The sequence below is a fragment of the Salvelinus alpinus genome, chromosome 2 (genome assembly GCF_045679555.1).
Source record: "Salvelinus alpinus chromosome 2, SLU_Salpinus.1, whole genome shotgun sequence".
NCBI lineage: Eukaryota > Metazoa > Chordata > Actinopteri > Salmoniformes > Salmonidae > Salvelinus > Salvelinus alpinus.
This window is the reverse complement of record NC_092087.1, coordinates 85779209-85803385: the sequence shown is the minus strand read 5'-3', so window position 1 is coordinate 85803385 and position 24177 is coordinate 85779209. Positions and strand designations below refer to the sequence as shown.

The window sequence follows — 24177 nt, the reverse complement described above, 5'->3', positions numbered from 1 at the left end:
AAGTGTTTTCTATCCAATAGAATTAATAATATGCATATTGTACGAGCAAGAATTGAGTACTAGGCAGTTTAATTTGGAGATGAAAAAAATGCTAATTCGAAACAGCACCCCCTGTAGTTGCAAGAAGATTTATATATGTTTATAAATGATAGCTGATGTTTTGACAAAGACAGATATCCTTACCCTGTGGAGGCGTACTGGGAGGCTGAGGAGGTGATGAGGCCTATAGGGTTGGTCCTCTGAGGAGAGGGAGGGGTTCTCTGTATCTAGCGGTCTGGGAACCTGATTACTAGCCTGGTGCTCTCCAGCTCCACCCCCTGGACAGGAGGACGAACAGCAGCAACACTGACAAACAGCAACACTGTTGAACTGACGACCGAAATCAGCTTGCAGACTTCGTATTTTCCGCTGGCTGCCCCACCACCACAGAATGCACTGAGCTAGGAACACCTGCATTTTCCTACCTTACTCAAGAAAGTAAAAAAGAGACCATGTTTGTATGCGACTTTATTAACTCAATGCATTATTTATGTTTTACAATGTATGCAAATTGATATGTGTCATGTATTAATGCCAAAATAACATGAAAAAAAGCAACAAAAAAAGCTAAACAGGTGGAGCTCTGCCACACCTGCCATGAATGACGTGTCGCTAATGCATGTATCTAGAAACTACGGACAAGTTGACTAACAAATAGCCCACCAAAATGTCTGAAATTATAAGCAGAAACATGTCTAAATCAAGCAACAGCAAAAAAATCCTGCACTCCCTGTCTTTGACTGTAGCCTATAGCACATATTCTATATTTGCGGGTTAGTGTTGGGTGGTGAGGGCCTCAGATTTTCACTTTATCACTTACAGTATAGTCGGGCGGTTGAAGATGTGTTATTAGCAGTTATTATGTCCATCATGTGTCCAATAGGCAGAAATACAAGAAACAACAGCAGAGTGGATATAGATATGATTCAATGTATTAATAGTTGATCAACTAATCAGTGTACTTCTTATCTTGAACTTTGAGCTCATTTACAACATGGCGCCTATACTGTATTTACATTGAACAACACTGTAAAATCTCCAAATGTGAACATGTATTTAATGCATCTAAAATAGGTCATAATTAATCATTTGATAATGAAACAAGTGACATGACACTGAACAATATGATATTACTTAATATAAAAAGCGCAATAATGTCTGACAGCAAAACAAAGTAAGTCATTATTAAACACATCAGGAGAAACCTGGTTCAAGAGCTAGAAATATTAAAATGCTGTTATCAATATTATCCACATTAGTCACTGAGAAATGTAGGTCTATATTTGTTATTAAAATCTGGAAATGGCAAAATCCCATAGAGAAAGACAGAAACATAATATTAATCTACAGAGAGCAAACAGAAAAGTGGACTTTTTGTGTTACAGAAAATCTACAAATGGTCAAATCTCATAGAAAAAGAGCAGAAGCATAATCTGTCTTATTTATCATCAATATACATAATTATCATTACAAGGAAAGATAATTCAACTCCAGCATTTACTGGAAGTTAAAGCTTAGGAAAAACTTCTAGATATGACACCAATAAGCATCATTATAAAAATATGTCGTTCTGCCCCTGAACAAGGCAGTTAACCCACTGTTCATCGGGCGCCGAAGACGTGGATGTCGATAATGGCAGCCCCCCGCACCTCCCTGATTCAGAGGGGTTGGGTTAAATGTGGAAGACACATTTCAGTTGAATGCATTCAGTTGTACAACTGACTAGGTATTCCCCTTTCCTTAACTTTACAAGAAAATAAAATAATCACAGAATTTTCTAAAAGTTAGAGCTCATTGTCTGGAAAGCCTTCTAGATATGATAGCAATATGATAGCAGGAGAATAGAGGTGTAAATCCTAGCTTTGGTTTGGTGCTGAAGCTCTTCATCCAGGTTCTGTGGTGGTTCTCTTCAGTCCAGGATCTGTGGTGGTTCTCTTCAGTCCAGGTTCTGTGGTGGTTCTCTTCAGTCCATGTTCTGTGGTGGTTCTCTTCAGTTCTCATAATCTGAGGGCTCAGCATCTATCTGAGGGACTGTTTCACTAGGGGAATCCCTTACATTCTGAAAGAAAACAAAGTGAACACATTACACACTACTCTATAACATTTTTATGGACACAAACACACACACAAACTCACTGCCAGGGTGTCATAGTCTGGTGACCTGGTCTTCATGTTCAGAGATGTGTAGGTGTCACTGTTAGGATCAGGATGGACAATCTGTGGAGAGAGAGAGAGAGTTGTCACGGTAACAGTGAAAATAGTATGAGAGAGACTGTCGTGACATAGTAAATTCATGTCATCAGGTGTGAAGGTGGAGGTGTAACTGATAGAATCACCTGTGTGTCTGCTGTGGCATCACTTCCTCCTGTGGATCTCCTGTAAAGAGGAACAGAGAGAGTTATGCTCTCTAGTGACCTCTAGTGGAAGTTGACATGTTACAAATAAAGTTTTGCACATTAATTAATAAATTAATATATTAATGCATTCATAACAAATCAGAGTGCGAGGGGTGAAATAAAAAAAAGTATGTCACCTGAACCACATGAGTCCAGAGAGACAGAGGATGAGAACCAGAACAACCACTATGATTCCTAAAGCTGCAGTCAGAACTGAGGTCTGTTTCCCTACAATAAAATATGGATGATATGAGTACATGGCATGTTCTAATAAATTAAAAACAAATATAATATGGTAAAACCTGTCTCCCCCCCTTCATCCACACTGATTGAAGTGGATTTAGCAAGTGATAGGGGATCAAAGCTTCACCTGGTCAGTCTGTCTATGTCATGGAAAGAACAAGTGTTCTTAATGTTTTGTACACTCAATGTTGAATTAAAACCCAAGTAAAATAAGCCAAATCCAAAATATTAACATGAGATTGAATCATGTAGTTTTGCATTGAAGTTTTGAAGATTAACTTTACCTGCTACAATGATCATCAGAGCTGTAGAGTTCATAGATCCTCTTCCATTCTGGGCCTCACAGTAATATTCTCCTCTGTCCTCAGAGATGATGTTAGTGATGCTGTAACTCTGTCCTGATGCTTTTGGTGAGGTTACATTCTTCTTGTACCAGGTGTATTTGTCCACAGGTGGGTTGGCATCACTGCTGCAGGTCAGAGTCACTGAACTGCCCTCCACTATTTCACCAGAGGGACTGACTGACACTGAGGTGTTCTTTGGGCCATCTGGTAGACAATATGTAACAACACATTGTTCATACATAGAGCTTTACATGAGGAGCATCATGGAACTTGGACTAGTGATTGAAATAAATGAAATATTAATATAAATATGTATAACTTAGACAATAATGTAACAATACAGTGTTTGTGAAGTACTTGTAGTTAACTACAGTAATGAGATGAGTACATTCATGGAACTTGGACATAGATTGAAATAATAGATAGAATAGATAAGAGAAGACGTTACTAAAAGAATACAACTGGAGATGTATCACACATACTCACATGTGACAGTGAGAGTCTCTTCAGCAGAGTAGAGATCCTCATGGCCTTCTACAGCACAGGAGTATCTGCCTGTATCCTCACTGCTGACTGGGTTTAGGAACAGACTGTTAGATTGGGTGGTTACATGTCCATTCTTGTACCAGATGTAGGTGGGGTTGGGGTTGTCAGTCAGAGTACAGGTGGTGCTACAGGTCAGTGTCACCTTCTGTCCCTCTGTCACAGTTGCAGGAGTCACCTTCACCTGCAGACCTAAATGAAAGAGGATTAAAACACTGAGTATATCATTAAGTAATCATTTGCAGTATTGATAGGATGTGACGTGCAGTGTTACCTGTGACAGTCAGAGTTGTTCCTGGGAAGGTGGGCTCCCAGGTTGTCTGATCTGTTCTGAGTCTAAACTTATACTCAGCTGAATCCTCCTCTCTCAGGTCTGTGATTCTCAGGGTGGAGTCACTCTGCATATTTCCAAGGTACTCCACACGACCTCCATACCCCGGGTTCAGGATTTGAGGCGCCTCGTCAAGTTTTCCTTTTGTGTACCATTTTGTTTCAGAGACTGTATGACCACTGGGAAATGTATAAGAGCAGGGTATGTCCACTGATGACCCCTTCAAGGTACAGACACTCTGATTGGTGTAAGTCACATGGAAATAACTGTGACCCTCAACAGCTGAAACACAAGTACATTTTTCAAATGGTGTAAGTATTTACAACTGTAAAATCAACAACCATTAATCTAAAGGAAATAGGAGCCCTATTTCATGTCTGTTTCACTGCACATGAACACTGACCTATGATGTATTGGATGATTTTGATAGACTTTATAAAGTCTATTAGTCACACTCACACACTGCAGGAGAATTGATGCCTTTTACAGCACAGTAGAATCTGTCTTCAGTTTTAAAGTAGACTGAGTATGAGGGGGAGGAGTCCTCTTGTACAATCTTACTGTTCCTGTACCAGATGTAGGTGGGGTTACCAGTCAGAGTACAGGTGGTGCTACAGGTCAGTGTCGTTGACCACCATGTAGTGGTCACCTTCACCTGCAGGTCTGGAGTAGATAACAACATTAAAACCATCAATGACCTGTTGTCTAGTTCAAATGAGGCAGGAGTGGACATTCTCAAATCATCAATTCAGACATTTCTGTTATACCATACGTTCATTTTTATATTATTTAAATACAAATCAAGACAGTTTTCCTGAACCAATTAAACAGATCAACACTATATATAATATCAATGTACCTGTAACAGACAGAGTGATTAAACAGATCAATACTATATATAATATCACTGTACCTGTAACAGACAGAGTGATTAAACAGATCAACACTATATATAATATCACTGTACCTGTAACAGACAGAGTGTTTAAACAGATCAACACTATATATAATATCACTGTAACAGACAGAGTGATTAAACAGATCAATACTATATATAATATCACTGTACCTGTAACAGACAGAGTGATTAAACAGATCAATACTATATATAATATCACTTTACCTGTAACAGACAGAGTGATTAAACAGATCAACACTATATATAATATCACTGTAACAGACAGAGTGATTAAACAGATCAATACTATATATAATATCACTGTACCTGTAACAGACAGAGTGATTAAACAGATCAATACTATATATAATATCACTTTACCTGTAACAGACAGAGTGTTTAAACAGATCAACACTATATATAATATCACTGTAACAGACAGAGTGATTAAACAGATCAATACTATATATAATATCACTGTACCTGTAACAGACAGAGTGATTAAACAGATCAACACTATATATATTATCACTGTACCTGTAACAGACAGAGTGATTAAACAGATCAATACTATATATAATATCACTGTACCTGTAACAGACAGAGTGTTTAAACAGATCAACACTATATATAATATCACTGTACCTGTAACAGACAGAGTGATTAAACAGATCAATACTATATATAATATCACTGTACCTGTAACAGACAGAGTGATTAAACAGATCAATACTATATATAATATCACTGTACCTGTAACAGACAGAGTGATTAAACAGATCAATACTATATATAATATCACTGTACCTGTAACAGACAGAGTGATTAAACAGATCAATACTATATATAATATCACTGTACCTGTAACAGACATAGTGATTAAACAGATCAACACTATATATAATATCACTGTACCTGTAACAGACAGAGTGTTTAAACAGATCAACACTATATATAATATCACTGTACCTGTAACAGACAGAGTGATTAAACAGATCAACACTATATATATTATCACTGTACCTGTAACAGACAGAGTGATTAAACAGATCAATACTATATATAATATCACTGTACCTGTAACAGACAGAGTGATTAAACAGATCAATACTATATATAATATCACTGTACCTGTAACAGACAGAGTGATTAAACAGATCAATACTATATATAATATCACTGTACCTGTAACAGACATAGTGATTAAACAGATCAACACTATATATAATATCCCTGTACCTGTAACAGACAGAGTGTTTAAACAGATCAACACTATATATAATATCACTGTAACAGACAGAGTGATTAAACAGATCAACACTATATATAATATCACTGTACCTGTAACAGACAGAGTGATTAAACAGATCAATACTATATATAATATCACTGTACCTGTAACAGACAGAGTGATTAAACAGATCAATACTATATATAATGTCACTGTACCTGTAACAGACAAGGTGACTCCAGGATCACCAGTATACTTCCCTTCAGTCTGATCTGTTATAAATTTGAACTTGTACTCAGCTGAGTCACTCTCTCTCAGGTCTGTGATTGTCAGAGTGTGGCCATTCATCCTATCGCTACGGTACGTCATACGACCTTTGTAGTCTGGGTCGTCTCTCAGATTTAAAATTTTTGTGAACCAGAAGGTTGTTGTGACTGTATGACCTCTGGGATATGTGTAAGAACAGGACAGATCCACTGATGACACCTTCAAGGCACAGATACTCTGAGTGGTGTATTTCACTCTCCAGCCATTCTGACCCAGTACCACTGAAACACAGTCACAAAACACAATGGTATCAGAATTAGGACAAGGTCTATTGGTTGCCACTGACAGTAGGGTTTGTCTCCACTTTGTTGCTATAGTTGCTGAGTTGAGTGTGAATGGAAACCACAGAAAACTATTTAAGTGAAGTGGAGACGCCTAACAAAACACACCAGAATATCATTATGATTCTTAACCTTTAATAAATGTCTGTAGATTATTAAACAGAGCAACTAAAATATAAGAATGAGACCATACCTGCTACAGACCAGAGAAAGACCACCAACACACTTCCTGCTGTTCTCAAGGCCATTGTTGCATCTCCCACCCTGCAGTCTTAGAAACATAAACAACAACTCACTCTATAGCTGGTGAATTACTCCACCTGATACATTGAAGTAGAAACTGTAAATGGGGTACAGGGCCTCATTACTGAAAATGAACCAGGCTCATATTGTGTTGTGTTGTAGTGTACTACATGGTTGTCTATGTGAATACTCTCTGTCTGTAAGTCTATTGCAATATGTATGTAATGTGTGTGACGTGTTGCATGTCTGTCTACATCTGTCTATTTAAGATGATATGTAGTATGATGCAAAAACAATTTCCTAATGTATACAATAGTCATCATCATCATCATCACCATCACCATCATCACCATCATTATAAACAACATCAACAACTTATTGAACAGATCTGTAGTACTGTAAACACATATTTCTGAATGTTCTGAAGCTGTTTTATTCTCAGAACCCCAAATATAGGAGGATAAATGTTCAATCCTCTACGGTCCGTCAAGCTGTACAGCAGCCTAAAGACTGACCACCAGGTTCAATGATAGCTCCTATCCCCAAGCTGTGAGGCTAAACAGCAATTGACTCACACACACACACACACACACACACACACACACACACACACACACACACACACACACACACACACACACACACACACACACACACACACACACACACACACACACTGAAGTGTTACAATGTTTGTCTGCATGTCTATTTTACCCTGGTTAATCATCTCATCACTATGTAGATCAACACTCCTACACTGAGACACTTTATGAATACTGGCCCTGATGTAACAACCAAAACACAGCTCAAAACATAACAACAAGTAAAATTATACATATATCATATATGACTTATGACTAAAAACAAATAACCAAAAACTACATTTCAAGATATTGTCAAGAGTACTTACAGAGTGAAGTGAAGGGGTGAGGTATTGTACAGTGAGTCAACTGACTGGTAGTGAGTGGGAACTGCTAGTAACTGTCAGTTCTGTGGTTGACACATATTTAAAGTAGTCAGAACACAAGTAGCTGATACAGAACTGTCCTCTCCTTCCTCTTTAAGTCATTAACATGCATGAAGACCAGAACAACATGTCAGAAAAGGGAGGTTACTGTATTAGAATGGGCCCTACATTTCTATAATGGACAAAATGTCCCCCATTTCCACTTTTATTTAAATACAGAACCATGTTAACAATATGTTGACTATTCTATATGGAATGTTTATAATATCTTATAATGTGTGCCTTGTCCCTCTGAGTTCTACATGGAACAGGTCAAAGTTCCATTTACATTTGGTCAGTTCCATGATGTCATTAATTCTATTCTACTAACCCATTTAATGTACACTCCTCATCAGCTACATCAAAGACCCTGCACTGACCCCCTTTAGTGTCTACAACATGGTTGTTGTAGAGGCGTTGGCCTGGGCAACAACCCCCTCAAGATTCTAATGATGACATCATCTCCATCATCTGACATCAATGATCAAACATGTTTCACAGCTCAGACCGAGGGGGCGGGGGAAGGAAATCAGAGGAGCACTCCTCTTCACTTTGATTGACACTTAGTCCTACTGTGTGTCCAGTGTGCTGTCTGTGCTGTGTGTCAGAGGACTACAAAAGCGGTGACACCCCCCAACAGCTCCATTCTATCCAAGCCTCCTGTTCCCTTTTAAGGTAGCTACACGGTCCCTCCTCCTCTTCCTCAATCTTCATATTCATTATTCTGTTATTCCTTCTCTTCTTCCTTACTCTGTCATATCCGGACGGTACGTGGTGTTCAGGGTTGTAAGGTTTGTCAGGGTTGTCAGGGTTTCCTGTCTCTCCCTCTCTGGTCAGGCTTGTGTTTGAAGCGACACTTGTCACCATAGAAACAGCCGGTAGTCCTCCAGAAGAAACACTCGTCACCATTGATGGGAGCCATCCTCCTGGTCCTGGGAGAGAGAGAGACAAACAGTATGAAAACACAAACACCTGCACCTGTGCTCCTGCTTCCTCCTTCCATCACTTTGTACATTTCAAAAGTTTATATGAGATGATTGGTAACACTTTAGAATAACTCATAATTATTAATTATAAATGCTTATATATATGTTTATAAATCGTAGATGATGTTTTGACAGACAGATGGGTGTCCTTACCCTGTGGAGGCGTACTGGGAGGCTGAGGAGGTGTTGAGGCCTATAGGGTTGGTCCTCTGAGGAGAGGGAGGGGTTCTCTGCATCCAGCGGTCTGGGAACCTGATCACCAGGCTGGTGCTCTCCAGCTCCACCCCTGGACAGGAGGACAAACAGCAGGCACATTCCAAATACATGCAATGGGACCAATAGCATAGTCCCACAAGTAAAATGGAACCAATAACAAAGCTTGTTTTTCCTTTGCTGCCAGAAAGGAGTTGAATCGTTGTACTTTTCTCTCTGTGTTGAACGATGTTGATACTATTTAAAGCTCTAAACTGAAGCTCTAAACTGAAGGCTCTTGACTCTGTGTATCATGCAGGGACGTCTAACTCACCATTGAGATCTCTACTGTGCTGTCAGGTGGACATCAGTAGCAACACGCAGCCTCAAACCCTGGTCCATTCCTATTCAGAAGGTCATTTAAGGAAAACTGAGGGGAGGGGACGGGAGGTAGAGGACATGAAGTGAGAGAGTGAAGGGAGGAAACGATGGGGAGATAGAAGGAGTGGAGAAGACAGACCGACACACAAACACACACAATCAGCAATGTCCACGTTCACAGTAGAATTCAACCCCATCAGTGCACTCCCCTTGAAGAAGTATCCCTTTGGCCAATCAGGGGCGAGCTGGATGGACTTCTGAGCGTCTGATAGGGCAGAAGGGTAGAGCTCCAGACACCAGTAGCAGTATGAACCACATTCCCAAAGAAATACAAGAAATGAGATCAATGTAGAAATAGTCCATCCAGACCTTTACCACCTAGTAAATCTGTTGGACCACTTACATTAGAGTACTCCTGCAGTAGTCTAGGGAGCAACATACCCATACCACCCACACAGGCACACACACACACACACACACACACACACACACACACACACACACACACACACACACACACACACACATATATATAAACACACACAACACACACGCAGGCACACACACACACAACGTCTGAACTACCGGGAAAGACTCTGGCAAGTTCCAGACTCAGTGTGTGTTTACGTGTGTGTGTGTGCGTGCATGGTCGTGTGTGTGTTTGTTGATGAACAGTGCTGATTGTTGATCTATTACAGTTTATCTCCTGACAGTAATGGAGTATCCCTGGCTGACCTATAGGCTAGCCACTCATGCATTATGTTGCTCAATGGCGCCATCATGTGTACAATAGGCACAAATACAAGAAACATAATTGATATATTTGTTGTCTATTTATTGTCTAACTTTGAGCGTCTTTACAATATGATACTTGTACTGTATTCAATGTAAAAAAAAAAAAGAGTAATGTATCTAAAATAGGTAATAATTCATAATTTGATAATAAAACAAGCAATATTATTACACTGAACAATATGGTATAATATAAAATATAAAATGCCCAATAATATCTGACACCAATACAAAGTAAAACGTATTTAAACAAATCAGGAGCAACTCCAGAGCTAAAATTATTTAAAAGCTCTTATCAATATTATTCCTTTTGTGTCACTAAAACAAGCCAATACTTTATCTATTATAAAAAATCAAGAATTGGCTAAATCCCATAGAAAAAGATCAAAAACAGATAAGTACAACGGAAGTACACAAGAAAATAAGGCTATTTATTAAGCGGAGCTAGTTCAGAAAGGAAACCCGAGTGCCCGCCTCAACTGAGATTGCACCAATTAGAGGCTAGTATCATTCACAACTTCCTTATTGACCGGGTCTGCTCTTACATCCTTCTGCCGCTTGCTGCTACTAAGCGCTGGCTTCTTTTTCTCCATTGACTCTGCTGTTGTAACTAGCTGTTTCTCGCTATGCTGCTGATTTCTGATATAATGTTTTCTTTGTAAATGCTCGCTAGCTGTGTTTGAACCTCGCCCGCATCGTTCAATATGCTCATGTTGCAATGTTTGGCTGCTGCGGTGATGTGATTAATTGCGAGGATCAACCATGTTGCTGCTCTGTTTTCAGTTAATAGCTGGATACAAACTAGCTAGCTAAGTAGAATTAGCCTCAGGAGTAGTCTATCATATAGTCTACTTGTTTGTTCCCAATACCAGCTTTCGAGCTGAGTCAGTGTGCTCCACGAACCATCATGGAGAATAGTCCTTCATACATACAAGGAGGAAGTAGTCTATGCTAGACTAGCATACAGGCTATGTGTTGCTATACAGTGAGTGAGAAGCAATATTTTCTGATCATGAGCGTTAACTAGTTTAGTACAGCATGTGTCCAGCTCATGAAACCGCAGCAATAAATGCACACTATCAGCCATAGCTTACATTTTACAGGTCATCCCAGTCACATTAGTCGGTGTGACTTTCGCCGACAGTCACTATTCAAATGTTGTACAAAATATTTCTGGTTATTATTCTTGGAACCCTATTCCCTTACACAGTTTAAACTAGAAGCCTTCAAATGAACTTGCAGACTGGTCTGGACTAGTGCATTTGTATAGTTACACTTTAGCTGCACTTCTACTCTGATTTGCTCAGAGCGTCTGCTAGCTCATTAGTGCAGGGGTTCTTCAGCCTGGGACCAGAATGCAACATTCTGTGTTTTCCTTGGACCCAAACTCAGGAAAATATGCAACTATACATAATTATCAGTACATGTCATTGCCCTTATGCCTAAAACAAATGCAATATAGACAAAAACAAATAACAATGAAATTAAATATCCATATAAATATGTATTAATATTTATTTTCCTCCATTAAAAACATATCTGTCTAGGTTGGAACTGTTGCTGTTAAAATACAATAAATCATTTAAATTCTGAATTGGAATAAAAGGATTGATCACATCACACAGATGAATAACAGAACACACACACAGGCTTTTTGATAGTGCAACCCTAAGTAACAGTACAGATGAAAAATGATCAGGCCTACTGTACATCTTACTGTAGAAATGATTGTTGAAAGTCTAGGTTGGAACTGTTGCTGTTAAACTACAATACATCTTTTTTTATTCTGAACTGGAATAAACTGATTGATCACATCTGTAGACCAGAAAACCCCCACACAGTCCTAATGAGAGCATGTCTATTCTGGGCTCTGTTTTTGACAATGCAACACTGAGGTTATGCTCAGCCTTGAAACTGTTTCTGTACTTGTTTTTTAAGTATGTCAGAGTTGAGAACCCTGACTCACATAGGTATGTGGTGCCAAACTGGACCAGAACATCTACTGCTTTCTCAGTCAGGCAGGAGACCGCTTCCTACTGTAGATGAGCAACCCAGAACTGTGAGTGTGTTTGCCTCAAAAAGCATCTTGCGTCAATCAGTTAATTCCAGTTAAGAATAACAATTATTATTGTATTTTGAGAGTAACAGTTCCAACCTAGACTAGTTTTCAACAATAATTTCTACAGTAAGATGTAAAGTAGGCCTGATCATTTTCATTTTCATCTGTACTGTTACTAGGGTTGCACTATCAGTAGCTAGCTTGCTTTGGCGAATGTTAGCTATTAGCCATGTACAAGGCCAGGGGATTGAAAGAGAAACTCACATCTACTACTATGAGAGTTAGTTAGTACTCCCTTATTACTGCTTATCACCTGTTATAAAATGCCAACAATCTGAACGACAGCGCTGCGTCGTGTGTAGCGGAGTGATCTTCAAGAAAACCGCAGAAAAAGAGATCCGGTACACAACTCCGATGCACACAGGCATCTCCCTCTCACACTCGTGCAGCTGCCAAACTGAGCAGAGACCGCAGCTTAAGCAGAAAGCACATTGAACAGAGAGCGCAGATGCACTTGGCCAAATCAATTCCAGTAATTAATGAAACAATTATGTATTTACACTGACACGTCGCGACCCACCATTAACAGGTCCGTGACCCAACTTTATGAAAGGCTGCATTAGTGCATACTGACTGGTTGCATCACCGACTGTTATGGCAACTGCTCAGCCTCCGACCAAAAGGCGCGTATGGCCCAGTACATCACTGGGGCCAAGCTTCCTGCCATCCAGGACCTCTAACCTGGCGGTGTCAGGAGAAGGCCATAAAAATGGTCAGACTCCAGCCACCCCAGTCATAGGCTGTTCTCTTTGCGACCGCACGGCAAACGGTTCCGGACAGCCAAGTCTAGGTCCAAAAGGCTTCTTAACAGCTTCTACCCCCAAGCCATAAGACTCCTGAACAGCTGATCAAAGGGCTACCAAGACACTGCTGCAACACTCTGTTTATTATCTCTGCATAGTCCCTTTAACTCTACCTACATGTACATATTACCTCAACTAACCGGTGCCCCCCAAACTGACTCTGTACGATACCCCCTGTAGAGGGGTTGGGTTAAATGCAGAAGACAAATTTCAGTTGAATGCATTCAGTTGTACAACTGACTAGGTATCCCCCTTTCCCTTTATATAGCCTCTCTAATGTTATTTTAGTTAAGGGGCTTGTAAGTAAGCATTTCCCTGTAAGATCTACACCTGTTGTATTCCGCACATGTGACAAATACAATTTGATACTGTTGCATGAGTCACATAATTAGTTTCCATTTTATGGTATAATTTGTGTCACTCTAATATTTACTTCATCCTTATCTGCAACAGTAGGTTCAGGCTCTGATTTATTAGCCATGTTCTAATCCTGTTATGTATTTTACATAGGTAGGCCTCCCTGTCGGTCCATCTTTACATTGTATGCTACTGTAGCGATCACTTCATTCTAGTCATCGTGTATTATTCATTCTTATTCATCTTCTGCTAGTAATACATTTACGCATGTTATCATGTTTGCTTGTACATAGTGAGTATGCAGGCATCTTATACCATGATGAGACTCACTCTGCTACAGTAGTTTTAGTGAGAGTGGGTCATAACTACCACCATCGGGCTGCCCCAAATGCTGTTGGCCGCGATATGCGCTGTTCAGCAGTCGAGCATTACTGGGTCTTTTTATCAGTAAGCCTATATTCATAGATGTACGGCATCATTTAAAATGTCATACTACTTCTTAAACCAAACTTTCTTCCTCAGATTTCAAGTTATCACATTGGACCTTAGTGGGGAAGCTGACGCTGTGATTACTAATCAAGGCTAGCTATAATTTCAGCTGTGTTGGATGGGATGTTGATACTAGCATTATCTAGCATGTGGTGGTCTTACTATAGTTTCAGCTGTGTTGGATGGGATGTTGATACTACCATTACCTAGCATGTGGTGGTCTTACTATAGTTTCAGCTGTGTTGGATGGCATGTTGATACTAGCATTACCTAGCATGTGGTGGTCTTACTATAGTTTCAGCTGTGTTGGATGGGATGTTGATACTAGCATTACCTAGCATGTGGTGGTCTTACTGTAGTTTCAGCTGTGTTGGATGGGGTGTTGATACTAGCATTACCTAGCATGTGGTGGTCTTACTATAGTGTCAGCTGTGTTGGATGGGATGTTGATACTAGCATTACCTAGCATGTGGTTGTCTTACTATAGTTGCAGCTGTGTTGAATGGGATGTTGATACTAGCATTACCTAGCATGTGTTGGTCTTACTATAGTTTCAGCTGTGTTGGATGGGATGTTGATACTAGCATTACCTAGCATGTGGTGGTCTTACTATAGTTTCAGCTGTGTTGGATGGGATGTTGATACTACCATTATCTAGCATGTGGTGGTCTTACTGTAGTTTCAGCTGTGTTGGATGGGATGTTGATACTAGCATTACCTAGCATGTGGTGGTCTTACTATAGTTTCAGCTGTGTTGGATGGGATGTTGATACTAGCATTACCTAGCATGTGGTGTTCTTACTATAGTTTCAGCTGTGTTGGATGGGGTGTTGATACTAGCATTACCTAGCATGTGGTGGTCTTACTGTAGTTTCAGCTGTGTTGAATGGGATGTTGATACTAGCATTACCTAGCATGTGGTGGTCTTACTATAGTTTCAGCTGTGTTGGATGGGCTGTTGATACTAGCATTACCTAGCATGTGGTGGTCTTACTATAGTTTCAGCTGTGTTGGATGGCATGTTGATACTAGCATTACCTAGCATGTGGTGTTCTTACTATAGTTTCAGCTGTGTTGGATGGGATGTTGATACTAGCATTACCTAGCATCTGGTGGTCTTACTATAGTTTCAGCTGTGTTGGATGGGATGTTGATACTAGCATTACCTAGCATGTGGTGGTCTTACTATAATTTCAGCTGTGTTGAATGGGATGTTGATACTAGCATTACCTAGCATGTGGTGTTCTTACTATAGTTTCAGCTGGGTTGGATGTCATGTTTATACTAGCATTACCTAGCATGTGGTGGTCTTACTATAGTTTCAGCTGTGTTGGATGGCATGTTGATACTAGCATTATCTAGCATGTGTTGGTCTTACTATAGTTTCAGCTGTGTTGAATGGGATGTTGATACTAGCATTACCTAGCATGTGGTGGGCTTACTATAGTTTCAGCTGTGTTGGATGGCATGTTGATACTACCATTATCTAGCATGTGGTGGTCTTACTATAGTTTCAGCTGTGTTGGATGGCATGTTGATACTACCATTATCTAGCATGTGCTGGTCTTACTATAGTTTCAGCTGTTTTGGATGGGATGTTGATACTAGCATTACCTAGCATGCGGTGGGCTTACTAAACACCTGAAGGAGCTGAGCTAATGAATAGTTCAACATATTTCTACATGAAATGTTATCAAATCTGTAAATAGCAAAATCTTATAGAAAAATTGAAGAAGCCTAATCTATCCCATTTATCATCTATATACAAACTGTATTTATCATTAGGATAACACTCTAAATTCCAGCATTCACTCAAAAGTTAAAGGTCATTGTCTGGAAAACCTAATAGATAAGAAAGCATAATGATAGTAAGAGAATAGCATTGTGAGGCCTAGCTTTGGTTTGATGCTGTTGCTCTTCAGTCCAGGTTCTGTTGTGGTTCTCTTCAGTCCAGGTTCTGTGGTGGTTCTCTTCAGTCAGGTTCTGTGGTGGTTCTCTACAGTCCAGGTTCTGTGGTGGTTCTCTTCAGTCAGGTTCTGTTGTGGTTCTCTTCAGTCCAGGTTCTGTGGTGGTACTCTACAGTCCAGGTTCTGTGGTGGTTCTCTTCAGTCAGGTTCTGTTGTGGTTCTCTTCAGTCCAGGTTCTGTGGTGGTACTCTTCAGTCCAGGTTCTGTTGTGGTTCTCTTCAGTCAGGTTCTGTGGTGGTTCTCTACAGTCCAGGTTCTGTGGTGGTTCTCTTCAGTCAGGTTCTGTTGTGGTTCTCTTCAGTCCAGGTTCTGTGGTGGTTCTCTACAGTCCAGGTTCTGTGGTGGTTCTCTTCAGTCAGGTTCTGTTGTGGTTCTCTTCAGTCCAGGTTCTGTGGTGGTACTCTTCAGTCAGGCTCTGTGGTGGTTCTCTTCAGTCAGGTTCTGTGGTGGTTCTCTTCAGTCCAGGTTCTGTGGTTGTACTCTTCAGTCAGGTTCTGTGGTGGTTCTCTTCAGTCCAGGTACTGTGGTGGTTCTTTTCAATCCAGGTTCTGTGGTGGTTCTCTTCAGTCCAGGTTCTGTGGTGGTTCTCTTCAGTCCAGGTTCTGTGGTGGTTCGCTCCAGTTCTCATAATCGGAGGGCTCAGCATCTTTCTGAGGGGCTGTGTCACAGGGGAGTCCCTTAATCTGAAAGAAGACACTCTGAATTAGCACTTTACGAACCACTCCCTCTACATTTTCATGTAAATTAATTTGCTTACTGTCTGTGGTATTGGGATTGAAATAACTTTGGTTGTTGACATTATTACCTGTGTGTCTGCTGTTGCATCACTTCCTCCTGTGGATCTCCTGTAATGAGGGACAGAGTGTGTTCTGCTCTCTACTGACCTCTAGTGGAAGTTGATATGTTACTAATACAGTAGATGTAAATGGCTGGCTCACCTCTTCAGTGTGCAGTAGATGGTGAGTAGAAGAGCTCCAGCAGTCAGGACAGCCCCCACCCCCACCACAGGAAACCAGGGAAACACTGCTGCAGGGTCATGAGGTTATAAATGCATGATGTCAGAATGAAATCTGTAAAGTTACAGAGCACAAAAATAGACAGAATGTGTCATACTTACATATAACATTAATATGGACAGGGATAGTCTCTCTCCCTATAATGTTCAGGGCCTCGCAGTAGTATCCCTCTCTTTCCTCAGAGCTGATGTTATGGATGGTGTATCTCTGTCCAGAATGTCTCATCGACATGTTCTTGTACCAGGTGTAATTCTGCACAGGTGGGTTGGCGTCACTGCTGCAGGTCAGAGTCACTGAACTGCCCTCCACTATTTCACCAGAGGGACTGACTGACACCGAGGTGTTCTTTGGGCCATCTGGTAAAGGACCATTAAAAAGACATTAACATCTTGGTTATGGTATATATTATCTTGGCTTTCTGATGACATTAGATTTAGCAAATAAAGTACATCAGCGCATTTTACAAGATATATTAAAATAATTACATTGAGAAAAATGTAAAGCACATGCTCTGAGGTTCCAACATGATGTTACTTCATAAAGAATACAACTGGAGATAGATACAAAATAATTACAATGTTAATATACCAAGCTAATGATTTAAACCCTATGTACTTACATCTGACGGTGAGAGTCTCTTCAGCAGAGGGGAGATCCTCATGGCCTTCTACAGCACAGGAGTATCTGCCTGTATCCTCACTGCTGACTGAGAATAGGATATAGACAGGAGAGTAGGTGTTGCTGTTTGGTATAGGCTGTCCATTCTTATACCAACTGTAGGCTGTGATGGGGTCCAGTGTACATGTGATTCTACACGTCAGTGTCACATTCTCCCTCTCTGACACAGATGTAGGATCCATCTCCAACACAACATCTGGAGTTAAAGGAAACAAATCATTAATATCCTCCTAAATACACAATATATCCAAAAGTATGTGGACACCCTTTCAAATGAGTGGATCCAGCTATTACAGCCACACCCGGGTGTGTAAAATCGAGCACACAGCCATGCAATCCTCATAATCCTCATAGACAAACATTGGCAGTAGAATGGCCTTACTGAAGAGCTCAGTGACTTTCAACGTGTCACCGTCATAGGATGCCACCTTTCCAAGAAGTCAGTTCGTCGAATTTCTGCCCTGCTAGAGCAACCCCGTTCAACTGTAAGTGCTGTTATTGTGAAGTGGAAACATCTAGGAGCAACAGCGGCTCAGCCACAAATTGGTAGGCCACACAGGTCAAGCTCACAGAACGGGACCGCCGAGTGCTGAAGCGCTTAGCACTTTAAAACCGTCTGTCCTGGGGTGCAACACTCACTACCAAGTTCCAAACTGCCTTTGGAAGTAACTTCAGCACAATAACTGTTCGTCGGGAGCTTCATGAAATGGGTTCCCATGGCCGAGCAGCCGCACACAAGCCTAAGATCACCGTGAGCTATGCCAAGCGTCGACACAAGATAGCGCCGACAGAGATGGTCACCTCGCTTCAGGTCCTTAGAAAACGATGCAGTTCTTTGTTTTTTCATGTATTATTTCTTACATTGTTAGCCCAGAAAATCTCAAGTGTTATTACATACAGCCAGGAAGAACTATTAGATATAAAAGCGACGTCAACTTACCAACAATACGACCAGGAATACGTCTTTCCCGAAGCGGATCCCTTGTTCGGAACTCCACCCTGACATCGGATCTTATCCCAGAGGCCGACCCAAAACAATGCGGTCGCCGCAGGAGAGGCAGACGGAGCGGCCTACTGGTCAGACTCAGAAGGCGAGCACACCATCCACCGCTTCCGACCATATTACTCGCCAATGTCCAATCTCTAGACAACAAGGTGGACGAAATTTGGGCACGAGTTGCCTTCCAGAGAGACATCAGAGGTTGTAACATTCTCTGTTTCACGGAAACATGGCTCACTATGGATACGTTGTCAGAGTCGGTACAGAAACCCGGTTTCTTCATGCATCGTGCCGACAAATACAAACATGTCTCTGATAAGAAGTCCTTCTGTTCACCTGACCTAGAATTCCTTCAAATCAAATTCCGACAGCATTATCTTCCAAGAGAATTCTCTTAGAATATAATCACAGCTGTGTATAGCCCCCCAAGCAATTACCTCGTCGGCCCTGAAAGAACTTCAAACTGGAAACCATACATCCCAAGGCTGCATTTATTGTAGCTGGGGATTTTAACAAAGCTAACCTGATAACAAGCCTTCCTAAATTTTATCAGCATATCGACTGCGTGACTCGAGCTGGTAGCATTCTGGATCACTGCTACTCTAACTTCCGTGATGCATACAAAACCCTCCCCCGCCCTGCCTTCGGCAAATCTGACCATGACTCTATTTTGTTGCTCCCAGAATATAGACAGAAACTAAAACCAGAAACGCCCATACTCAGGTCTATTCAACGCTGGTCTGACCAGTCGGATTCTATGCTTCAAGATTGCTTCGATCACGTGGACTGGGATATGTTCCGGATAGCATCAGACAATAACATTGATGTAGTGGCTGACTCGGTGAGCGAGTTTATTAGCAAGTGCATCAGAGATGTCGTACCCACTGTGACTAATAAAACGTTTCCTAACCAGAAACAGTGGATTGATGGCAGAATTCTTGCAACACTCAAAGCGCGAACCACCGCTTTTAACCATGGCAAGGCGACCGGAAACATGACCGAATACAAACAGTGCAGCTATTCCCTCCGCAAGGCAATCATACAAGCAAACTGTCGGTATAAGGACAAAGTAGAGTCGCAATTCAACGGCTCAAACACGAGACGTATGTGGCAGGGTCTACAGTCAATCACGGATTACAAAAAGAAAACCAGCCCTGTCGTAGACACCGATATCTTACTCCCAGACAAATTAAACAACTTCTTTGCTCGCTTTGAGGACAGTACAGTGCCACTAACATGGCCCGCTACCATAGACTGTGGGCTCTCCTTCTCCGTGGCTGACGTGAGTAAAGCATTTAAATGTGTTAACCCTTGCAAGGCTGCCGGCCCAGAAGGCATCCCTAGCCGTGTCCTCAGAGAATGCGCAGACCAGCTGGCTGGTGTGTTTACGGACATATTCAATCAATCCCTATCCCAGTCTGCTCTCCCCACATGCTTCAAGGGCCACTATTATTCCTGTTCCCAAGAAAGCCAAGGTAACTGAACTAAATTACTATTGCCCCATTGCACTCACTTCTGTCATCATGAAGTGCTTTGAGAAACTAGTCAAGTATCATATCACCTGACTTGGTGATAGACCTAGACCCACTCCAATTTGCTTACCGCCCCAATAGGTCCACTTATGATGCAATCGCCAACACACTGCACACTGCCCTATCCCATTTGGACAAGAAGAATACCTACATAAGAATGCTGTTCATTGACTACAGCTCAGTACCCTCCAAACTCATCGTTAAGACCCTGGGTCCCCTATGCAACTGGGTCCTGGACTTTCTGACGGGCTGCCCCCAGGGGGTGAAGATAGGAAACAATATCTCCAACCAGCTGGTCCTCAACACTGGGGCCCTACAAGGGTGCATTCTCAGCCCTCTCCTGTACTCCCTGTTCACCTATGACTGCGTGGCCATGCACGGTTCCAACTCAATCATCAAGTTTGCAGACGACACTACAGTGGTAGGCTTGATGACCAACAACAACGAGGCGGCCTACAGTGAGGAGGTGAGGGCCCCCGGAGTGTGGTGTCAGGAAAATAACTTCTCACTCAATGTCAACAAAACAAAGGAGATGAGCGTGGACTTCAGGAGACAGCAGAGGGAGCACCCCTCCATCCACATCGACAGGACAGTAGTGGAGAAGGTGGAAAGTTTTAACTTCTTCGGGGTTGGTGTCCAACCTAAGTGTATGTAAACTTCCGACTTCAACTGTATGTCCTCTGATGTGAAATACAAGATTTGTTATTTTTCTGTTACATACCACTACTAAGCCTGTATTACTGCCCGTAATAAGGTAATTACAGTTATCTACAGTTGAAGTTGGAAGTTTACATACACGTAGGTTGGAGTCATAATTAAAACTTGTTTTTCAACCACTCCACAAATTTCTTGTTAACAAACTATAGTTTTGGCAAGTCGGTTAGGACATCTACTTTCTGCATGACACAAGTAATTTTTCCAACAATTGTTGACAGACAGATTATTTCACTTATAATTCACTGTATCACAATTCCAGTGGGTCAGAAGTTTACATACACTAAGTTGACTGTGCCTTTAAACAGCTTGGAAATTCCAGAAAATGATGTCATGGCTTTAGAAGCTTCTGATAGGATAATTAAGTGTCTCCACTTCACTTTAAATAGTTATATTTCACACCTCACTGAGGTTTCCGTTAACACTTCTGCACATCAGCAGCAGGAGCAGAATAAGAATGATGTCAACCACCAGCAAGTTGTTCCATTTCAATTCCACTATTTTCAAGAAGTAGATTGAAATTCTAATTCCAATTATCTTCAAAGCTTTTTAATGAGTGAAAATGTAGAATTGGAATTTGGTTTACTTTCTGAATTGACTGGAATTGACATGGGATTGACCCCAATGGTAACAATTTATTTGACACAGTGTCATAGCACGCTACGACTTGGTCATGACCATGTCACAATATTTCATAACAGCTGACATAACTTGTCATAACCTGTCATAATATGGTCATAACGCTCTCATGACCTATATACTTACACCTGCTGTGATGTCACGTTCCTGACCTGTTTTCCTTTTTCTTGTATTTATTTAGTTGGTCAGGGCGTGAGTTGGGTGGGTTTGTCTATGTGTTATTTTCTATGTTGGGATGTTTGTGTTCGGCCAGGTATGATTCTCAATCAGAGACAGCTGTCAATCGTTGTCCCTGATTGAGAATCATACTTAGGCAGCCTGGGTTTCACGTGTGTTTTGTGGGTGTTTGTCTTCCGTGTAGTCGTTGTGCCACACGGGACTGTTTGTCGGTTTTGATTTTCATTTTTATTCTTGCTTCATATAGTGTTCAGTTCGATGCTAATAAATTATGGACACTAACCACTCCGCGTATTGGTCCGATCCTTCTCGCCTCTCCTCGTCCGAGGAGGAGGAATATGAAAGCCGTAACATGTGACATATATTGTGTTATTTTATGGGTCGATTATGACACCTTCTTAAACATTTCCAATCCAAAATCAAATCTAGAATTGGCTTCCTATTTTGCAACAAAGCATCCTTCACTCATGCTTCCAAACATACCCTCGTAACATACCCTAACCCTAACCCTACCGATCCTCGACATCGGCGATGTCATTTACAAAATAGCCTCCAACACTCTACTCAACAAATTGGATGCAGTCTATCACAGTGCCATAAGTTTTGTCATCAAAGCTCCATATACTACCCACCACTGCGACCTGTATGATCTCGTTGGCTGGCCCTCGCTTCATACTCGTCGCCAAACCCACTGGCTCCAGGTCATCTACAAGTCTCTGCTAGGTAAAGCCCTGCCTTATCTCAGCTCACTGGTCACCATAGCAGCACCCACCCATAGCACGCGATCCAGCAGGTATACCTCACTGGTCACCCCCAAAGCCAATTCTTCCTTTGGCCGCTTCTCCTTCAGGTCTCTGCTGCCAATGACTGGAACGGACTGCAAAAATCTCTGAAGCTGGAGACTCTTACCTCCCTCACTAGCTTTAAGCACCAGCTGTAAATAGCCCATCCAATCTACCTCATCCTCATACTGTATTTATTTATTTATCTTGCTCCTTTGCACCCCATTATCTCAACTTGCACATTCATCTACTGCACATCCTACCATGCCAGTGTTTAATTGCTATTTTGTAATTACTTTGCCATCATGGCCTTTTTATTGCCTTACCTCTCTTATCCTACCTCATTTGCACATGCTGTATACAGATTTTTTCTACTGTATTATTGATTGTATGTTTGTTTATTCCATGTGTAATTCTGTGTTGTTGTATGTGTCGAACTGCTTTGCTTTATCTTGCCCAGGTCGCAGTTTCAAATGAGAACTTGTTCTCAACTAACCTGCCTGGTTAAATAAACCTCTCTAGGGTATGTGGGACGGTAGCGTTAAAGATACACTTGTTGTAAATCCAGCCAAAGTGTCCAATTTCAAAAAGGTTTTACGACGAAAGCACACCAAACGATTATGTAAGGTATGAGCCAAGTCACAGAAAAAGACAGCAATTTTTCCAGCCAAAGAGAGAAGTAACAAAAAACAGAAATAGAGATAAAATGAATCACTAACCTTTGATGATCTTCATCAGATGACACTCATAGGACTTCATGTTACACAATACATGTATGTTCTGTTCGGTAAAGTTCATATTTATATCCAAAAATCTGAGTTTAGGCGGGATGCTACTGTCTCACTTGGAAAAAAGCCAGAGAAAATGCAGAGCGCCAAATTCAAATAATTACTATGAAAATTACTATAAAAATCGAACTTTCATTAAATCACACATGAATGATACCAAATTAAAGCTACACTGGTTGTGAATCCAGCCAGCATGTCAGAATTCAAATATGCTTTTCGGCGAAAGCAAACGATGCTATTATCTGAGGATAGCACAATAGTAAACAAAGACAGAGAAGCATATTTCAACCCTGCAGGCGCGACACAAAACACAGAAATAAAAATATAATTTATGCCTTACCTTTGACGAGCTTCTGTTGTTGGCACTCCAATATGTCCCATAAACATCACAAATGGTCCTTTTGTTCGATTAATTCCGTTGATATATATCCAAAATGTCCATTTATTTGGCGTGTTTGATCCAGAAAAACACCGATTCCAACTTGCTCAAACGTGACTACAAAATATCTCAAAGGTTACCTGTAAACTTTGCCAAAAAATGGCAAACTACTTTTGTAATACAACTTTAGGTATTTTTTAACGTTAATAATCGTCAAAATTGAAGACGGGATGATCTGTGTTCAATACAGGATTAAAACCAACTATAGCTAGCTTTCTGGTCACGCGCTTCTATCTAACAGGACACTTCATGTGACTCTCGTTCAAGATGGTCGTACTTCTTCATTACACAAAGGAATAACCTCAACCAATTTCTCAAGACTGTTGACATCCAGTGGAAGCGGTAGGAACTGCAAGCAGGTCCCTTAGAAATCTGGTTTCCCAATGAAAATTCACTGAAAAGAGAGTGACCTCAAAAAAAAAAAAGATCTGAATGGTTTGTCCT

The 24177-nt window shown here is 41.0% G+C and overlaps 1 protein-coding gene and 2 long non-coding RNA genes across 5 annotated transcripts; 1 reads left to right on the top strand and 2 right to left on the bottom strand.

Moving 5' to 3' along the window:
- Positions 1–494: 494 nt before the first annotated feature.
- On the bottom strand, positions 495–2803 carry LOC139545367 (uncharacterized). 2 transcript variants are annotated; one of them, XR_011669049.1, is made up of 3 exons: positions 2376–2803; positions 2176–2256; positions 495–2098 (listed from the first exon to the last, which is right to left on the bottom strand). It is a non-coding gene; the product is annotated as an uncharacterized lncRNA (long non-coding RNA). The 2 variants fall into 2 exon arrangements; XR_011669048.1 differs by lacking the exon at positions 2376–2803 and having other exon boundaries at positions 2176–2367.
- Positions 2804–2806: 3 nt separating this feature from the next.
- LOC139545193 (B-cell receptor CD22-like) lies at positions 2807–6919 on the bottom strand. Of its 2 annotated transcripts, XM_071352690.1 has the most exons (6): positions 6827–6915; positions 6244–6573; positions 4356–4559; positions 3840–4178; positions 3509–3757; positions 2807–3226 (listed from the first exon to the last, which is right to left on the bottom strand). In XM_071352690.1, exons 1-6 carry the CDS (start codon positions 6879–6881, stop codon positions 2907–2909), a joined length of 1497 nt encoding a protein of 498 aa, XP_071208791.1. In that variant the 5' UTR covers positions 6882–6915; the 3' UTR covers positions 2807–2906. The 2 variants fall into 2 exon arrangements, with proteins under 2 accessions (XP_071208791.1, XP_071208802.1); XM_071352701.1 differs by lacking the exon at positions 6244–6573 and having other exon boundaries at positions 6827–6919.
- Positions 6920–8270: 1351 nt separating this feature from the next.
- LOC139545403 (uncharacterized) lies at positions 8271–9900 on the top strand. The gene is made up of 3 exons (XR_011669065.1): positions 8271–8557; positions 8720–8904; positions 9004–9900. It is a non-coding gene; the product is annotated as an uncharacterized lncRNA (long non-coding RNA).
- Positions 9901–24177: the final 14277 nt, after the last annotated feature.

Bases quoted from the DNA above. Each gene is read 5' to 3' on its own strand.
- LOC139545193 (XM_071352690.1), bottom strand. From the start codon at position 6,881: ATGGCCTTGAGAACAGCAGGAAGTGTGTTGGTGGTCTTTCTCTGGTCT. The intron at 6,574-6,826 runs GTATGGTCTCAT...ACTGTGTTTCAG, and splicing joins CTTTCTCTGGTCTGTAGCAG to TGGTACTGGGTCAGAATGGC. The intron at 4,179-4,355 runs GTGAGTGTGACT...CTTGTGTTTCAG, and splicing joins CATCAATTCTCCTGCAGTGT to CTGTTGAGGGTCACAGTTAT.